The 19884-nt window shown below is 43.8% G+C and overlaps 1 protein-coding gene across 10 annotated transcripts in view; it reads right to left on the bottom strand.

Annotated features, from left to right (window-relative positions):
• astn1 (astrotactin 1) overlaps positions 1-19884 on the bottom strand; it is a 366216-nt gene that overhangs the window by 32118 nt on the left and 314214 nt on the right. For all 10 annotated transcript variants that reach the window (XM_031874553.1, XM_031874560.1, XM_031874561.1 and 7 more), the window contains 3 exons: positions 11040-11317; positions 8880-9013; positions 8270-8421 (listed from right to left, as the gene is read on the bottom strand). In XM_031874553.1, coding sequence (XP_031730413.1) covers positions 8270-8421; positions 8880-9013; positions 11040-11317 — 564 coding nt within the window. The remainder of the gene's footprint in view (positions 1-8269; positions 8422-8879; positions 9014-11039; positions 11318-19884) is intronic.

The raw sequence follows: 19884 nt of genomic DNA, 5'->3' as shown, positions 1-19884 counted from the left end.
CCCCCCCCCCCCCCCCCCCCCCCCCCGTGTGTTCCACTGACCCTCGAGCAAACCTTGCCCTTGCTGGGTGATCAAAGCTGTTACATCATCGAATTGCTCACAGCTCTGGGGATGTTTGTTTTTCGCAGTGAGGCCGGTCCAGCCAAGCGGTGCCCTGACTTAAAGCAGACTTCCTACTCAAGAAGTTTCCCCACATCTGCCGGGGACTGTGCATATGCCTGTGTGTATATGTGTGCGCTTACACTATGATCTCACCTTGTGTGCCTGAAGCTTGTTAAGGGAGAGATTACTGCACAAACAAGCTGTTGTCAGCTCCAGATCTAGCCGAGTCCTGGATGCTATAATCAGCAGCTGTACATATGTAGACTTATCTAATATTACATAACCACAAACAAGATTAAAGAAAATACACAACTGCAAGCGTGCAGCCGCCAACAAGCATATGCTCTGCGTACAAACAACACAGCTTTGAGGATGTTTTTGTGAGGAACGGGGGGATATTCCGACATCTGTTTCTGATGAACCTTCGGAGAAAGTTAAGGGCAGATATTTGGTCTTTTGTTTTGTTTCTTTCACAGATGATCAGTAGTGCCTGTTCGGATCCTTTCCCGTAAACGGATGCTCTGCTTTGACTGTCCTTCTGGAATTTATCACGCAAGCCATTCGGGGGTTAAATTCGGGGAAGAAATAATCTTTCCAGATATTGAAGAAGCATCAAGCAGTTTCCCGCGAGCAGTGGCACAAGTGTGAGAACAAATGATTGATAGCGGGTTAACACGCAGACCATAGCGCGAAGAATTGATGGAGACATTCTGCTTTTATTCACTTCTCTTATGTTTCAGTTTGACTTCCCCTGCTGTTATGTGGGTGCTAGAGTAGGGGGAGATGCACACAGGTAAGAGGACAAATGTAAGGGGGGGGGGTCTCTGGATGGAGTACACCCACTATCTCCTCATCCATCACATTGACACAATCCATTTGGACCTGATTTTAAAACCATGGCGCTCTTTTTACTGTGACACGTCACATTTTAAAAACTGGAGAGAAAGAGAGAAGATATGAAAAAATAACAAACCACTGAATCCAAAACATAGCAGATTTACTCATCTTAAAGTTTAGGAAGGTTGATATCATCATCTTAAGTTATACAGCAATTAAAACCCTGAGGCCTGTTATCATCAACAGAACCATATTAAGCTGACTTATTTATCAAAATATCCCACACTGATACATTGTATGTAATTATAGAAAACAATCTAGAGAATCTAGAGGTGGGGATTCCTTTTGATGTGCATTACACAGTTACATCAATGCCTGTTAAAGTAGCATTACAGCTGTGATACTTCAATCATAACTCCTTTTATTATCCTGTAAAACATGATGTTGTGACTCCATGGAGCTAGGAGTTCCTATGTCATAAGGAGGTTGTGATAAAAAGCTGCTTTAAAGGGATGGTTTGGATGTTTTGAAGTGGGGTTGTATGAGGCACTTATCCATGGTCCGTGTATACAGTAGATGGCTTTCGGCATGCACCCCAGTTTGGAGAAACAGACAGGACGCAAAGCAATGCACTGATATGTACGGGGGCAGCAGCAAAATGAATTTTAACTGTCAAAAGATAATCAATATCAGTTCAAGAAAAGGAAAGAGGAAGGTAGAAAAGCTAGAGAAGTAAAGAAAGAGGAGGCCAGATAAGGGGCAACTGGAAGGACTGAGAGGAGTAGGGGAAAAGAAAGAGAGGAGATAAGGATTTTAGGGGGAGAAAAAGCAATGGAGAGGAGGAACATAAGATGAGAGGAAAGATGAGGGAGTGGTGAAGGAAAAGCAAAGAGCCGGGGGAGAGAGAGAGGCAGCCAAGGGGAGATCTGTGGAGAATTACACATCAGCTCATGTGAGCCTGACTCTCCGGGACGACAGAAGACTGACAGCCAAAATCAAAACCACTCCGCTCAGCCGGCTTTCCAGATCCTCCCATATTTTTCAATCTCCCTCCTGTCTTTTCTGTTTCCACCTCTTGTTCCCTCGCTCGTCTTCTCCCCCTCTGCGGTCTTTTTTCTCCCCTCTCGTAGCTCAACCCAACGACCATGCCCGGGCCACCTTTGCCTGTGTGTTCACGATCAGGGTGTTGGCCTCCAAAGTGATCATCCGCTAAAGACCAGATGCAGAGGTGGGAAGCTCTCAGAGACTCTCCCCCATCACGTGTTTGTTTTTCTATCTTCCTTGAATGCAGCCCAGGCGCACCGACCAGAGCTGGATAGCTTTCTCTCTGTATAATTAGAGCCACACCGGGCAATTTCTCACATTGGAGAGTCCAATTGGCCGGGGAGCCGTTAAAAAGTTTTGACAACTTTAACACCCAGAAGTCACAGAATGCGATCTGTAAATGGCATAATTCTCTGACCTGTGTGTTATCTAGCGGCTATGCGGAAGGTGAAGGGGTTCAAATACATTTGCAAGTCTACAGCTTTCTCTGGATGCAGTGCTCGCTCATTGCTCTTTAGGAGACAGTTTTGGAGTTAAGATTATTTTCCTGTGGGTGGAAATGTTTGGATAGCCATCAGCAAACTCTTATTTACATTAAGAGGGTCACATCTATCGCTCCATCATCCTCCAACTGTATCAGGGAGCCGTTTTCTTCTGCAGCTAAACTAAATTACATTTATCGTGCACATTAGTGCCAAAATGAATGATTCATTTGGACTGTGGTGTTTTGGCCTTTTGGTATGTGGCCTGTGCTGCTACACAGCCTTGCACAATAATAAAACCTTCACCTTCTCCCTCCCTTTGACTATTGCACTGATTATTATCATGCTAACTGCCAGTGATTGAGATGGCATTCAAAGCTATATCTTTATATCAACAGTGGGCTACATGAGCACATTTGTTATGTAGTGACAAACCCATAGTTTGCCCCTCTGCTCTACAGAGCGGTTTAGCATCTTTCAGCTCCTTGTTTTGGTTTTACAGCTCCAGTGTCCAGCAGCAGCCGTTTTGGGCTAAAGTGCTCTGATGAACCCTGATAACCTAAACAGGTTGATCATAATCGATGTTGTTGCGGCTGCTTTAATCTGTGGTAGAAAATCATTTAATGGGACAAAGTGTGACTCTTAGCAGTGTGGATGGTGACTGATAGGTTTTTCCCTTGTCACACTCACTGCCATGTTTCTCCAGTACTACTGCAAACCTGTAGGCTATGCTCACCTAGCATGCTTGTGTTACCAGCTCTCATACTACTACTTTTGACGTTAAGACTTCCTGTATGCCAAACTGCTACCGGTACATAGAAAAACACCAGAGAAACCGCTTGGAGGCTTTGGGCGTTGGTGCCAAATTAATTTATATTGAGATTCTTTATATGATTCCATGTATAACAAATGTCATATTACCATAAAATGTTATAACTCAATATTTGGGACGGATAACGAATCATGGATAACTTTATTTCAATTGGTATTTTGGCAGGCCCTGCATTCTTTTTGTCAAAGACTCAAAAAAAACCAAAACATGCAAGTTCTACCCATTTAGAAGTCCGCATTATGTACAAACTGAAACATATGTGGTGCACATCCCAGCACAAGTGCAAATCTTGTCATACATCTTCAAACCAATAGTTTTGTAATCCTACTTTGTGGCAAAAGCTGAGGCCAGTTTTAGGCCTGTTATTTCAGAGCCAGTCCTTTTAAAGAAAGAAAAAAAACATTTTGGGTGTTTTTGCCAAAAAAGGACCTCACATACAATGTTATTTCCCATTAGAGAAGCTTTGATGTACTTCAACTTCGTCCAAAGTGAAGAAACTTGGATGCTGGATTCTCCCTACACTGCAACCAGCAGCACAACAACAAACGTCTCTGTATGGTCACAAAGTCAAAACAGCTGCCCCGCACTTTAAAACAGCCTGAACAGACTGAACTGATGCGGAGGTCTTTTGCAATTCAGGGTGGACTAAAGTCCTCGCCAGCATCAATGTGCTGCAGCAGAAAGGTACAGGTCCTTCTGTCTCTCATACTACTTCTAACTTAATCAGAGGAAAATACTCCAGGCATTGTCCAGCATTGTAAGAATGACATTGATTAAGTAAGTTCATGGGACTTTCACGCAGGCAACAGCTGTTGAAATGGAAGTTGACTTATTTTAAACGTACTTAACTGACATACTTATTTTGCATAACAAATGTACTTATTTGAACCCAAACCATGTTCTTTTCCTAAGCATAACCAAGTCCTTTGGAGGTTTATTTTGAAAATAGACTGCATGCATGTATTGAACAGAAACTGTACGTTTCCTGGGAACACAGAAGTTTATTTTAAAAAGACACTATGTCTGGAACAAGCAGAAACTGAGTATTCCTGAGTCCAAAATGAACCCAGAACGTCAAGTTGGGTCATAGTTGGAATGCGAATGTGTTGGATTAAGATACAGTATTGAGGTCCAGAAGACCTTATGTTGAAAACTAGAACTTACTCGGCTAACAGTAGCCGCAAACACTCTAAGGCAGACATGAAAGTGCATATTATATATAAAAGGCATTTTTACTCTCAAAGACTGCTCAAGCGGCATAACTAGATTAGTTGTAAACTCAGCTATTTTTTTTTTAACAGTGCAATGTCATGCATTTCTCGTGGACAAAATGGGGCTTTAGGCAACAAACAAGTGGAGTCAGATAAATTCATCCTCTGCTTCGGTTTTGCAGTGACGAATTGCACCTCCCGGGCGAGCGGTGTGCCTGTGAGTTTGTTTTGAAGCAATTAATGGAGAGGCTGGAGTCTGTTTTTCCAATGAGTTCGTGACACAATATCTGTGCCATCCTTTACGGGGCCCAGAACAAGCAAGTGATTAGCTGTGGAGCTGGCTGGAACATTGTGAGGAAATTACCCTCGCATGGAGCTGAAGGGAGAGTAAAGACCTCGTGTAAGAAAGTAGCCCCCATTAGTTTAATGAGGATGGCTAAAGAGCACCATGGAAACTCACATTGTCTTATTTAGAGTGCAACAGAATCGGTAAACTGGAAAAGTTCAGCATGACAGAAACAGTCCACCGAGTGGAATATTCCTGTGCCACAGTTCCTGCGTGTCTTGCCCAGTACCAATGCTAATTTCCATGAAAACACTGCCATAAGCTCCGTGGTAGATACAGTTAGATACAGGAGCTGTAAGACTGCTTATCTGATTGGAATATCATTCACACAACTCTGTATCAACCAACAAAGTGATAACAAAGAGGCATCAGCAGGTTATTTTAGCAGTAACGACTTCATCGGTACTCCAGACTGCAGCAGTTCCTGTTTGCGTCACAAAGAAATAGCTTCTTTCAATACGCCTGATCGTGATCAACTCTTTCCAAAAACTGTAAACTTTGATGTTGGACCAAAGCACCATTCTGATGCCCCGAAAGATTGACTTTGTGGCCAGATAAGAACTTTGTTTGAACTTTAAGTCTTCAGTAAACAATATATCGATGCACTGCAGGCCCCAAGATGTTCTCTCAACCACAGAAAGTCATGCTGGAGCATCCACCGCTTTTTCATCTTCCCTGTTTATCACTCTGACAGCGCAAATTAGGGGATGGGACAAACATTTGTTTTCTTGGGCTGTGGAACACAGTGGTAATGGTGAGCTCTTTAAAGGGCGAAGGAAGAACGTTCTAAAATTCCAAAAAACGTAAACTGAAAGGTCATGTTTGCCGTTAAAGTGATATTTCAGTGCTGTTTGGAAAAGAAATCTCCCCTACATTTCACTATACATTTGCACAGAGGTTCCACTGACGGTACACTTTCCATTTCTTTACTCCCACAAGGAAGAAGCATGAGCTTATTGACGGTAAAGCTGCATTACCACCCCGGCAAAGTGGGTAACTGCCCCGGAGCCACAAAGGCCCCAGCTTTAATACGGCTATTTGTTTGTGGTAATGGTAATTAAGTTTAGAAATACAGGAATGCGTACCACTTATGCACACCATCAGCTGACTGATGATGAGGGCCTGTAGGTTGGTAATGATGAGGCTCAGACACTCACTGAGTCCCTGTGTGTGGAAATCTAGTTTCAAGATGACAGTGCGCTCAAATGACCACAAAGTTAACCTGTTTTATTACAGAAGAGAAATACTTTACATAATGAGCAGTGAGGCAGACATACAGGTAGTAAACAGGGACCCAGACAATTATTGTGTCCGTGTAGCCAACTAGGTTAACCGAGCCATGCAGTGACATACTGAATAACGAAGCAATAAATATGATTTTCTTTTTTTAAACATCATTTCCCAGGACTTTTCCAGGACATTTTCAGTGATGATCTAATGGTGCGAGAGACAGGAATAGTCGCTGCAAACGAATATGTTCTTCTCTGTGGAAGTGTCATTTACATACACTCCCCTTTCAACTCCGTTTTGGTCTCCGCCATCTCCCGACAAAAAGATGTGCCACGATATTCACTAACGAGATGCTGACTTTGTCTGTCTGCTGTCTGGTAGTTATAGTAGTTATATGATTGACTCTATATCTTTACCACATGATGATCTTCCTTTTTCTTTCATTTTGTGCTTTCAATGAGTTGGAAAATCGGTGAACTGTTTTCCAGGTTTTACAGAAAGTGTTGAAATCCTGCTCGTACCTCCAAAGACATGATAAAAACAATGAGTGAAATCAGGGACATTAGCTGACTCACAGCAGGATGTCAAGTGAGGATGCATTCAGGTTGATCCGGGGGTTATTCCACCGTGCATGCTATGCAGCACAGTGAACTTCAGTTTGACCGTATAATATTCTGTGACCAAATAAAATGTACAGATATATGTACAGGAGCCACACAGCCGTCACTAATGCCTGCTTTGATTCTCCACCCGTAAAATGGAGAAGTGTGGATATATTTAAGATAAGATAATCTTATCTTAAATATATCCACACTCCTCCCTCTGTGTTTTACTCAGAAACATTCCAGAAACGTGCATCTCCACGGCTGGAATGGACAAAAATCCTGTTGCACTTTAGCAGCATCCAGTGTGATTTAGAATGCCCTCTGATCATGGGTTACATCTTTATACGCTGTTGTTTCAGCAATCCATGACATATATACTGTATCCCTTGCAATACAAGAGGGGAGGAAGAGGCAGAGTCATAGTTTATCTGTCCCTATAGATATAAATGAATAAATAAATATAAGTAAACCTTGGAAATACTGACTGAAATAAGTTATGTTACCGTGCCAGTTCTTTTAAAGAACACAAACGGCTATAAAGAACATTACTGCTGCACCTATATCTCATCTCCCTCTGTAATAGCACTGCTCTCGTCCCATCTGAATATGCTGCTTTGATTAAGGATGTTCACCGCTCCAAATAATACACTTCATTCTTTCATTAAGCCACAACAAACTCTGGTCCTCGCAGGGCACTGTAACAGTCTCCATTATGGATTTGGTTCATTACTGCTAAAATAAACTGCCCCTTGTTATTCCAGCTCCCATTCATATAAGTCCGTCTGTTATGGATGACAGAGCTACCACACACACACACACACACACACACACACACACACACACACACACACTCCTCCTGTGGCTGTTTATATGATTTCCTCCTTTTAGTGAAAACACAAGGGAAAACAGCAGAATAAACAAAAAACTAATCCTCATGGATTAAAGTGTGCAAACAGTTAAAACCCTTTGAAATCACTTAAACACACAGTTGACTGTTTCATGCTGTCATGTGGCTAATTTGTCCACTATGACAAATTGCAAGACTCCCTTCTCTGAAAGCAATTACTGTAGTACATCAGATAAAACTGCATTACATTAATTGAGTATGACATATTTTATGAAATCTGTCTAATACACAAACTAAATACTTCATTTCCACATCACCATTATTACTGGTGACCGCCATCTTGTGGAGGCCTTAAAAACTACAACAGAATTAGGGCCATAACAAATGAAGTGATGTGTGAATCTGGGCCTGCATGTACGAGATTTCTTCCGGTTGGTTTAATAGACTAGATAAAACTAATTAGGCTCATACTGCCACACGGTACTGACAAATTGGCGGGTTTATGGTTTGAGCTAAATCCAATCCAAGAGAATGATGGTCCCTGATAGTGGGTCTAGAATGAATATATCTGATTCTCATTCTGATTCTGATTTATGACTTCTTTTTTTTCACTAACCATTACTAAAACTGGCATCCCTGGTCGCCTGGCAACATTAGCCAATTTACAATTGTTGGTCCTCAATCATCATCAATGGCCAAAACTCTGGATGTGGGCCGCTCTGGGCCGACGTACCTGTCTCAACTTTGGAGTGGTCGGTCCTCTCCGTCACCTTCTCCTGGCTAATGAGGTAATCGACAATCCGCACGCCGATTGGCGGCTCGGTGTGGTTCCACTCCATGATGACCAATGAGCTGCTGGGCTCGTAGGTGTACGACAGCTTCAGTCTGGCAACAGAGAGACAGAGATGCTGTCAGCGAGCCGGTCTCAACCGGCGGCTAACATTATTCACGGTTAACTGCGTCACAGTGAAAAGACATTCTGCAAAGTCACAAAACACGTCCGGCCAACAGGAAATACAGCCGATTTTCCCCCTGATGACGGACTTACTCAGGAGCAGTGACCTGCAGCTATGTAGCGTCTGGACCCATGTGTACATGCCAACCAGTCAATGCAGCTAATCCTTTCATTGATAAGCACTCCCATGCGATAGTGGACACATTTTAAGACCCCCACCCCAACCATTCAGCAATACACCCATGGCTGTAATATTTGGCGGCAATTAAAACCGGTGTACACGTGCATCCTGATGGCTTGAGACCATCGCGGCATGAGATGGAGGTCTGCCAGTTAAACGACGGATGGTACCAGTTTGCAGAAAGGTCCTTTTTCTGAAGTTACTAACATAGGCTGGGGAAGAGGGGCGCAGGTGGGCAGTCCGTCGGCGCCGAAGGCACTGGAATCACACCGACACCAGTCATCGATGACGTCACCTTTCCCTGAACACCACAGCATGCTCATCATCGCCTCCTGTAGAGACTACGGAGAGAGAGAGAGAGAGAGAGAGAGAGAGAGAGAGAGAGAGAGAGAGAGACAGAGAGGGAAAACAAAAGTCAAACCTAAACTCAAAGCACATGTCATATTGGTACAGGCAATATTCAAATGTGAATACATACATACAATATTACAGGCGCCAAGTAATGTCCTAATGCAAACGAACAAAAGTTATGTTTCCATGTTACTCAATCAAGCTCGAACAAATGTGGTGAGTATGTTTCCTCCCTCATTTCGGTATTTAAAAATGCAGCATTGTTGATGGAGGCGGCATGGCTCAGGAGGTAGAGCAGTTGCCTAGCGATCACTAGGCTCCTGGTTGAGACTCTGGACCCCTAACCGCTCCTGATGAGCCGGTTGGCATCTCGCGCTGCTGCCTCTGCCATCACTGTGGGTGCATATTGGCATGTGTTGAGTGATCGGTAGACTGGAAAAGCTCTAAATAAATGCAGTCCATTTACCATTTATATCTATGTTCACCAGCTCGCAGTCTGTCTCGCCCTCCCTGTCTTTGTTGGTGCATTGCAGCATATGTTGGCCCGTAGATCAGTGGAATGGAAAGAAAACATTGGCGCGGGTATTGTGTTGTGCACATGACATACAAACAATAGAAGTAGCTCCATAGCGCTACTAGAGGTCTAAAGCGCCACAGGATGTCCCTCAGGCTATGTTCACGAAAGTGGCCCAAATGTGATTTTGCGCATAATTGACACACAACAGTGTGAACAGCACACATCACATGAAATCTGATCTTTGCAATTCTGATATGGGCCACTTTCATATGTGGTCCTAAATCAGATCCAGGTATTGAGACTTTTATGTCACTCACTGGATGGAAACTTGTCACAATTCAGCGCTGTGAGGCCATTCGCGTCACGACCCCATCGCTCTGGCTCCGCATCCACGCACACCTCCGTACAGAAGGAGCAGCAACTGCTCCACAAAATGCCATAAAAAAGGTCATCTGCTGTAGAATTCCCAGGCTTCCACATCAACTTATGAAGGGTAAACGCTGACTTCATGTGGCCTTCATGTTCACTTCCATACGGCAGTGTGTGATGCACCAACGTTAAAAACCAAAACCTTCTTCACTTCCCTGCATCACGTCCGGGAACCGGATAAGTGTTTCTTCATGTGTTAAGAAAATTCTCCTGCTCCTTAAAGCTGCTATATATCAGATTGTGACCATTTCTACTGCCTCCAAACAGCTCTCAACATGGGGTGACGGCTGAGCCGGCAGCTTGCAGCTAACAGTGCTAACAGTGAAAACTACGGCAAAGCTGCTGACAAAGCTCACAAAAATTGTCACAGTCACACCAAATTCTTATGAGTTCATCTTTGAGTCCGAGTGGACGTCTGTGCCAAATTTGGAAACATTCCCTCAATGCGTTTCTGAGATATCACATTCACTGCACGGTCGCAAGCGCGGAGGCATTAAAAAGCTCAGTTCATCAGAGATGGATATATATAGCTTGAAATTACTGTATATGTAATATCAATACAACATGTTGCCTGTGCATGGTGTCTATAGAGTCTATGTATAGCAAGCTCCACACAGGCTCTGTCGACCACAGCGTCTGTAACCGTCTGCCCTGAGCTTCGGGATGAAAGGAGCGTGGACCTTTCCTCCTCCTGCTGGAGGAAAGAAGCTGTAACCACGTACAGTATCGAAGCAGTCACATAAGTCACAGCGCGGTACGGCAGATTGAGACCGGATACTCCAAAATGAAAACACGTTTTTCAGCCCTGACGGATCGTACACGTACAGTCACAAACCTTCCATGGCAGGACGCCAGTTAATAGACTGTCTGAGGTTGGACTTGCTGGAAAGAGCTTATATTCTACTCTCATTGATCTTTCACAGGAAAGCTAGAATCCAGTACAGGAGGGAAGATGCAGCCACCAATCATGATCGTGTCCCGGGAAATGGTGCAATGGATTCCGGATGAAATTGCTGTTTTTCAGACATTAGACAGTCCCAGATGGTTGAGGACAAACACGGCTAACACACCTGGTAGGTCTCGTTGTTGGACACCAGCTCGTAGATGGGCGCGGCCTTGGTGATCTGCAGCAGGACAGGCTCGGACCGCTGCCGCCCCTGCACCACCCTGGGGCTCATGTGGCAGAGGTGGCAGGAGCGCGGGCACTGGCCCTGGCTGTTGCAGTCCATGCGGACACCGGCCGCCATGCGCTTGGAACCCGTGTCCAGCAGACTGGCGATGTAGGCGGGGTAGGTCAGCGTTCTGGGCTCCTTGTCGCGCTCCTCCGACTCCTCCGAGGGCGAGTTACCTGACAGAGTGGAAGAAGGGAAAATAAATTCTTTAAATAATATTTCCAGACAAGATTAGGAAGCGCTTTGCAAAAGACACCGCAAAAATACAAAGCAATAATATGTATCATAGGCAAATATATATATTTATATTTCCCTTTGTCTCAGTGTCTAAGTGACTAATGGGGACAACAAATTCTGACATTGGTCCAGCATTGAAGCTGCAGATGTCATCCACTAGACGGGCTGCAATGAAATCATGTCGTCAATGAACATCCGATCAAAGTTTGTATGTGTCCAACAACATTATGGAGAGGAGCCTACAGATACATAAATACATGTCCATGCCTCATGCAGAACTTTGACGCTATTTCTCTTTTTTAAAAGGGGGAATTTTTCAGATGAGCATTTTAGGAGACTGCTTGGCTGTGAAAAAACCCAAAAGGCAATTTAAAAGCTCAGGTACCTATTAGGGAAAAGGCTTGTTGTGCGAGCTGCCTTTGATGGAACACAACTCAGGTTTATGATCAACGGGTGAGAGCACCAGCTATGGGACCAAAACATGTGCACAGCATAATAGGAACAATTCCTGTGCTTTAATGTTGAGTTTTTGTTTCACAACTTCACAAAGCAAGTGATCTTTTGCACTTTCCTTTTCTGTGTGTTCAATGTAACAGCAGTCTGTATTTGAAGCACGCTACTGTTTCCTTTGTGTATGTTTTGTAAGAAGAGGAGAGATCTAAATAAAGCTTTTTCTTCTTATGTAAACTGGGATAAACATACAAAAATCCTCACACGTAATACCTCAAAACTAACTCCATGTCTCATCCACCCACATTCACACCCCACCTATTCTATCCACAGTGAGTGTTTTACCTACAGCCTGGGGAACTGAAGCAGTTAGCTATGCTCTCTTCAAAGCCACTAGACTCCATTGACAAAAAACGTGACTTTACGAGAGCTGCTGGTTAACCGCTGTTTGTTTCTTTGTGTTATTGTGCGACTTTGGTGTTGAAGGGTTAGTTTGAATTCACCAAAGTCTCACAATACCAATAAGTCTCACAATAAGAAATACAGTGTTTGTCAGTGGAGACTGGTGACTTCTGTTCCCCTATCGGAAAGGGCTTTCTGACGGCAAGGTAAAGAGGTGAGAATATTCTCAATATAGCGTGCACTTAAACTACTGGAGGTAATACACTGACTATAGATAACTAGCTCATAACCCCACTTAAAACAATCCAAACTAACCACTTAAGAATTTAGGAGAAACAACAAAGCAGGCAAACATAAAACCAGAAACACAGAACGTCTCCATGATTGTCAGAATAATTATACATGGAGGTGTACACATGATGGGCGATCCATCAATAGTTTAGACAGCCCCTCCTCCTGCACCCATGGTACACACATTTATGTATGTGTCTGTGTGTGTGTACCTGAGTGGGTGACTTGTCATTAAAAAGAGATTAAGAATCTAAGTGCTCCAATAACATAATGCAGTGTTTGCTTTTTTTTTACATGCGTGGGTTACTAATTAATGCCTTGTTGATTACACCTCATCTCTGAAGTACACACACTTCATTTTGTCTGACACTAAAGGTTTCCCAAGTAACGCTGTGATCAACTAGTTACAGAGAGTTTAATTCAGCCGGATAAAGAGCGACAGAGTTTCTGTAACGTCAAGAAAAAGAAGCGCTGAAGAAAATACAGTAGAGCTCTTCAGAAGTTGAACTTAAAAAGGTTTATAATAACAAAGTCAGTGAGATATTTCATGAGAGTCAGGAGGTAGTAAAAAAAAGAAAACCGTGCTTTGTGTATGTCAACCATCAAAAATACAAAGTACAAGGTGAAATCACTCAAAGCCACGATGTGCAGTTTTTTTATTTAGACTATCTTTCAAATCGTTATGATGGTGTACTTTTTGGTTGAAACATTTGAAAATGCAAGCCCATTCACCTTAAAGCCTTAAAACAAAACGAAAGAAAAGGAGACCCTGAGCACATTTGGCGCTCCTGGAACGCTCTCCATAAAGCATCAAATAACACAAAGGGAATAACAGAAATGAAGCCAAGATAACAGTGGGTAAGAAATCAGCAACACAAACCCCTGGTTCATACGACAGAGAGACCATGGTGCGCCTGGGCCCTTTATTTAAGTGGCAATCAGCCAGGTGGTGCACATAACAGCAATTATCTAACATTCTAAACAAAGACAAATGACACCGAACACGGGGTAGCAGGTCAGGTGTAATGAATGACCAAATGAATAGCTGCATTTGTGAGTCTCTCTCTGCATGCCAGCGCGTCTCGTCCATGGCCTTGATGACTCTAGCGTGCGGCTTTGAGAAGCCCTCGTGTTTGGGTCACCGAGACAAATGAGCAGAGAAGCCCTCACCAATCAGAGGAACGTGAAGGTAAATAAGGTCAGATTATTTACCAGGGGGGGGGGGGGGGTTCGTGGGTTGGACTAAATCAATGGAAAAACAGAGAACATGTAGGAAGAAAGAAAACTATCCAGAGCCCAGCCGCGTCATGTGGTAGCCAGGCCTGAAGACGGCTGATGGCTAAACATACATGCGTATTATCACACTGATAATTTAGGGGCTCAGTATATAGATGGATGTACTCCATAATCAAGACTTTAATTCACTTTCAAACCAAAAGTTGGGCTTATAAGTATTAACAGTCTTGCTAAATCATACACTGAGGGGTTGTGTTAGGAGAAACTAGAACCCAAAACTTGCTAGTTAGATGTTTTTGCCGTTATGAACAACTACTACGGTGACCGTGGCTCACTGGCTTAAGGGGGTTGTCTGGTAACCGCAGGGTCAACGGTTTGATCCTCGACTGGGATGTGTTGTAGTGTCCCTGAGCAAGACACTGAACCCCCGGCTCCCCGGGGGTTCCCTGCTGTCATTGGCAGCCCACTGTTCCCTATATACCGGGATGGATCAAATGCAGAAGTCAAATTTTGTGTATATGACAATAAAAAGGGTTTCTATTCTACTTTACCTACATTGATTACTATTTGATGAATATATCCCTCAGTTGATGAGCTAAACATCGCAAAACCGAAAATGCGGGAAACAGCGAGTGAGTGCTGAAAATATCAGACACTTTTTACAGGAGTCAAGGGGAAGTGTGTTGCTTGATTTGCAGTCAGTAATCTGTTGTGGTGATAAAAGAGGATAATGCTAGAAGACTAAACATCAGCACTAACATCAGTAGTAATGCACATGGGCTTCTCTGTGTGTAGAATCAGGTTTTCTTGCAGTGTGACTGGTAGAAAGTCTCCCAAAATAAAAAAAATGGCTACCATGTGAAATCAATTTAACAGGAGAAAGTGAACAAAAGGACATCAAATGCACATAAATCTTGTTGTACATGAAAGTAAAAAGCTGGACGTGATGCGTTCACGGACACGGGCACATGATGGCAGAAGATAATGTGCTGTGTATGGATGTCTCCATTCCAACTACTCATCTCCCCAAGGTGAACTATTCATTGTTGCTGCGTGGTAAGAATGTTGTTCTCTCTAATACTCGATCTCTATTTCTCTGTCGCACAAAAGCAGAACCAGAGAGCACCATCTTTTCTTTGAACTTCGCTGAACAGCGTTCAGCCTTTTGTCATTCTGACCCTTTCTTTGTCTCTCTTTCCAGGCCTCTCTCTCTCTCTCTCTCTCTCTCTCTCTCTCTCTCTCTCTCTCTCTCACCCAGTGAAAAGCTCAATCACACCTATTTTCACAATATGCAAATACATGTGTGGTAAATGTGAGGGGGGAAAGCAGTGTAATATTCCTTCTCTGCATCTCCATACTAAAAACAAGAAAACCAATCTCTCCCTCACACACACACACACACACACACACACACCCCGGCTGCTTTTACATCCTTCCCAGAACTCCCTTTTACTCCCATTCTCATTTTCCCTTTTTATTCTTCCGTCAGTCTTTGGCTCTCTAAAAGTCTACAAGGTAGAATTTGCAAAAGCATCTAAGCATCTAAACTGCCGTCAAATTCAACCCATGCACACAAGCGCACCTGCTTTTAGGGGAGCCTAATGACGAGCAGCATGCAGCTTTGAATAGAATAAATCTATGCTCTGTGAGCCCATGTGTGTGTGTGTGTGTGTGTGTGTGAGCGTGTGATGCCTTTATGCTTGTGTGGACATATTTCGGTTACAGAAGTGCTGAAAGTGATTGAGGTTGGCCCCGTTAAGAGGTACATTTGTGCTTGGATCTTGGGTTCAGCATTGAAGCTATCTCAGGGTTTGTATGTAGGTTCAGACAGAAGCTTCACTAATCAAGATCTTTTTTTATCAACGTTTGTTTGTAGATTATGTATAACGCAAAAAGTGTTACTTGAAGTGGTGAATTTAACCTGTGCACTCCACTCAGCCTTATGCAACATTACTGCGCTCTAACTCCGTTCTCATCAACCGCGTGTTCTGCAGAAGACGTCAGATGTTTTTCAGAAGCCGGTGGAGACAAAAAATGAGCTAAAAGGAGAGTCTCAGAAGAGCCGCTCCAAATGAACACTAATATTGCAGGATGTATAAATAGCTGCTTACACATGAGCCATAGCAATTGTTGTTCGTAAGAAATAAATAAATCAAAATAAATTAGGATTAAGTTTATAGTTTGGATTCAGAACTTGGTTAAAATTGTGTAGAATGTCAGAGTTAGGGTGACGTCAGTGGTTAGTTGTGTTATGGTCATTTTGTAACTAATACATGGATATTACAGTCTCTTTACAGGTGATGGGAGCACGACTGTATATAGGTGGAAAAGTTATACAGTATGAAAAGCTCTTGTAGCTCCAGAAGGAGCTGCGTTAAGCTGGATTAATGACATCAAGTGATGTCACTTGTGTCAGCGTTGGCTCTGACTGAAGAATAAAAATGTGATGATCTGGAATTGTGGAGTTAGAAGGAAGCGAGCTCACCGTCTCTTCCTCTCTGCTTGACGCTAGTGGCTCGAGGCTACATTAGCCGCGACTAGCATAGCAGCTAGCTGTCGGCGGTTGAGTTGCAGTGCGACTATATATCAATATTATATCGATTTTGTGAAATGAGACCAGATACCATCTTAGATTTTGGAAATGGTAACATGGCATCCTTGATGTCATTTATTGGATTTAAAAGCTGCATGACAGGAAAGTGATGCGAGCTGTTCTCATAGTGTAAACATATTGTCTAACATATACACATATTGTAAAAGCATCAAAGGTCAACCCCCAGCCTTGAGTTTGGGTAATGTAGGCGCCAGGTTTTGACGAAGTAAGAAGAATGTGTGGTATAAAATAGACGATATCTCTGGTTCTGTCGCATCAAATCCAACCCTTTTGTTCCAAGTCAGTCCGACAAGATTGTAGGACTTCAACCAACGAAGTGGTGCTGAGAGTTACAATGTCTTAAAGACAACAGACGGCTCGGACACGGTCCGAAAACTAATCCCTCATCCCAGCTGAGACCTAATTGGCGTCACTAAACTGTAGACACAGGACAGATGCATGACGGGAAACTCGCAGCAGGTATTAGGAACCCTTGTGTGTGTGTGTGTGTCGGCATGAAGCTGGGGATTCGGTGCTGCTTTGACTTGCGGAATGACTCATCTCCACGGCACACAACAGATGGAGCTCAGAGCTATTCAGATTCATATAATAGCTCTCCATCCACCCCTTTCCATCCCACACTCTCCACTGAGAGATAACTCAACCGCATATCTGCTACTGTCTGACTCCAGTCAGTCCTCCCTGTTTACAAAAAAACACACTTTCAAGTCTATAAATGTTTGCGAGAAGAAAGGGAGACGCAGGGGGGAGAGAGGCAGATCGATGTTCACACTTTTGTTTGTGTATGTCTTCATTTCCCGCTCCTAGCAGAACCCGAGCATCCTCTTCATTATATCGCCTCTGGTGAGTGAAGCGATGACTCATTAAGTCACCGTTCATCTTGGTGATCACAGTGCTGTGATTTCAGCGCCCTGACATCTTCTTCCTAAATGCATGGCGGCGTGCTCTCGCATCTCCCAGCGTGCACTCCTCTCTCCTCCAGCCTCATAAAGACCCATTCACTGACTCCACAGACTTGAGGGATTGAGTAGTACCCGTGTGGATCCACAAGATGGTGCTGGTGGATCACCGGACGTGGAGGAATCAGGTCAGGAAACAGGAGTAATCAGTGCAAATTGCTCCACTGTTCAGTAGACAGAAAGCAGAGCAAATCCTACCTGCTCTTTTAAAATGTGCTCTGCTGAGATGAACATTATACGATCGTGGGGACGTAAATCATGAGCTGATCCCAAAAGAGAGTTGGAAATCAAGGCGGGAGAGCAGCGGGAAAACGGCGTTAAAAAAAATGGTGTTTTGGCGGGATCGTGGCTGTTGTTTGTGGAGAGAAAAAGTGATGAACAGAATTAGAGGCAGCAAAGGGGGGAGAACCCAACAAGATTAACCGATGAACAAAACTCTGGGTGTGCTTCCTTCTTTGTCTGAGTGACGCATTCTAAACCCTTCAAACCTGCGAGATGGCACACCTCACAAACAAATCTGTGTGATGGGAAAATTGCGGTTTCTCTCCACCTGTGCAGCCTTGTGCAGCTTGTACCTTGATATCTCCCTGCAGGGGGAGGGGCATATCCGACTAAAGCCAATCGTAAACAGAAAGGCGTGCGTCCTTTCCCTTTCCATCTGCAAAGCCACACTGAGCTTTGTTTGTCAATGTCTTTGTGTGTGTGTGTGTGTGAATACGATAAGTTGGTAAGAGAGCTATGCGTGGAGGGCGGTGTGGCAGGGCCACGAGGGAGCACGCGTACGCTCTGCAGAGCGGCAACACTCGAGATGATCAGCACTGCACAGACCAGAACTCCCAGGAAGCAGCATTGACATTAAGCATTCATCTAGGAACTAACATCTAGGATTTTCCCTTTTAAAATTCACCTCGTGGAGAATAACTGAGAATAAATGGTTGGTGATTCGGCAGGTTCATCATTTGCCCGAAAGCCTCATCCGTGATGTGGCCACGACTGTCGGAAGCATCCTGGAGCAACCCGCTGCTAACTGGCTAACCCGCAACCTCAACCCAGAGGGCGAACCACATTTCCCCGTCGCATCAATTCACAAATCACTAATTAACTGCTGGAGCAGCTAATTAACCTGGGGTTTATCACTAACCTTGCGTTAAGGACTCAGTGATGGGGACGGAAGGAATTCCGAGGGAAACAGATTACAGCCATTTGCGTGATAATTCACTGATGGTTGCTCATCTGTTTGCTGGTGACGAGCGGCTACTTTACATCGAATGGCAGTTATGATCATGTTACATCCTGGTTATTATAATACAATAAACACTGTCAGACAGCATGGTTAGTTAAGTCAGAGGGTTACTTCTCTTTATGAATAAATACAAATGTTTCAGAAAAAAAAGAAGGCGTATTTCAATGTTAAGACAACTGAAGGTAACATTCATCCACACTGCAGTACAATATTCCCCTGTTTAGCTGCCGGGTTGGTCTGAGGCAGCTTCTGTGTGTGAACGGTGCCGACTGATGCGTCTCCCACCGTCAGAAGGTCCAGTGAGTTTGCTGCAGGCCAGTTATGCTAAGCAAACCTCCGATGCCACACCGACCCGGCGGAGCAGACGCTCTGAAGTGAGGAAATCATTTGGTTGGCACAGGGTTGGGTTGTGCGCACACACACTCACACACACACACACACACACACACACACAAACACACACGCGACTGGATGATTTGTGACACATTTGTGTTCTTTTAAGTGGTGTGCTGTAGTATTTCACTTCGGGCAACTCATGCAATACACAATGGGGGAACCAGACGATTCAGGTCAGGTGAGCCGACAACAAAAATGTCCTGAAGTGACCTGGGCATTCTGTATTTCACCCTCACACAGCTGCATGGATTCGGTCGCTCTAATTTCCTTTATGACAGCTCTATTTTTGGAGCCACAGTTCGGGCATCTGAGTGCAGAACAAACCCATGAAATGTATTTGTGATTGTGGCTTTTCAGGGTAAAATACGATGCAATTCTGTCATCATAGGAATAGCAGTGCCCTGGTTTCTAGATTTCTGGTAGAATATCAGATCGTATCGCCCTCTGGCTTTGACACGTTTATACCCATCTGCTTTAATGCCAATTCTAATACAATGTTTTCAAAAAACTAATTAGAAATGCAAACAATTCAAGAAAAATAAAAGGTTTTTTTTGTTGGCTTCGGTGGAAAACTTGGCACATTCATACAATGGTGGTGCTATAAATGTGGATGGAAAGGATTCATAAGTGTATTAACAGTGAGATTTCATGACCCGTTTTGGCATTCATGATTGAATGAATGGATCGCAGGCATGGATCAATGGATAAACATGATGGAAGAAATCTGGTCTCACATCATAGACGGGGAGCTACACAACCTCAAGCTCACCATCGCTTCAATGCAACGATACATCTGACCCCCAACCCAAGGCCCTTCAATCAGCCTCATCCTGTTCATCCAACCCACCTTCATAACTAGCTGTTTAAAACACACACACACACACACACACACACACACACACACACACACACACA

This window comes from Anarrhichthys ocellatus, unplaced genomic scaffold, assembly GCF_004355925.1.
Source record: "Anarrhichthys ocellatus isolate YVR2014 unplaced genomic scaffold, GSC_Weel_1.0 scaffold82, whole genome shotgun sequence".
Taxonomy (NCBI): domain Eukaryota; kingdom Metazoa; phylum Chordata; class Actinopteri; order Perciformes; family Anarhichadidae; genus Anarrhichthys; species Anarrhichthys ocellatus.
The sequence above is the reverse complement of the archived record's forward strand: the minus strand, read 5'-3'. Positions and strand labels throughout refer to the sequence as shown.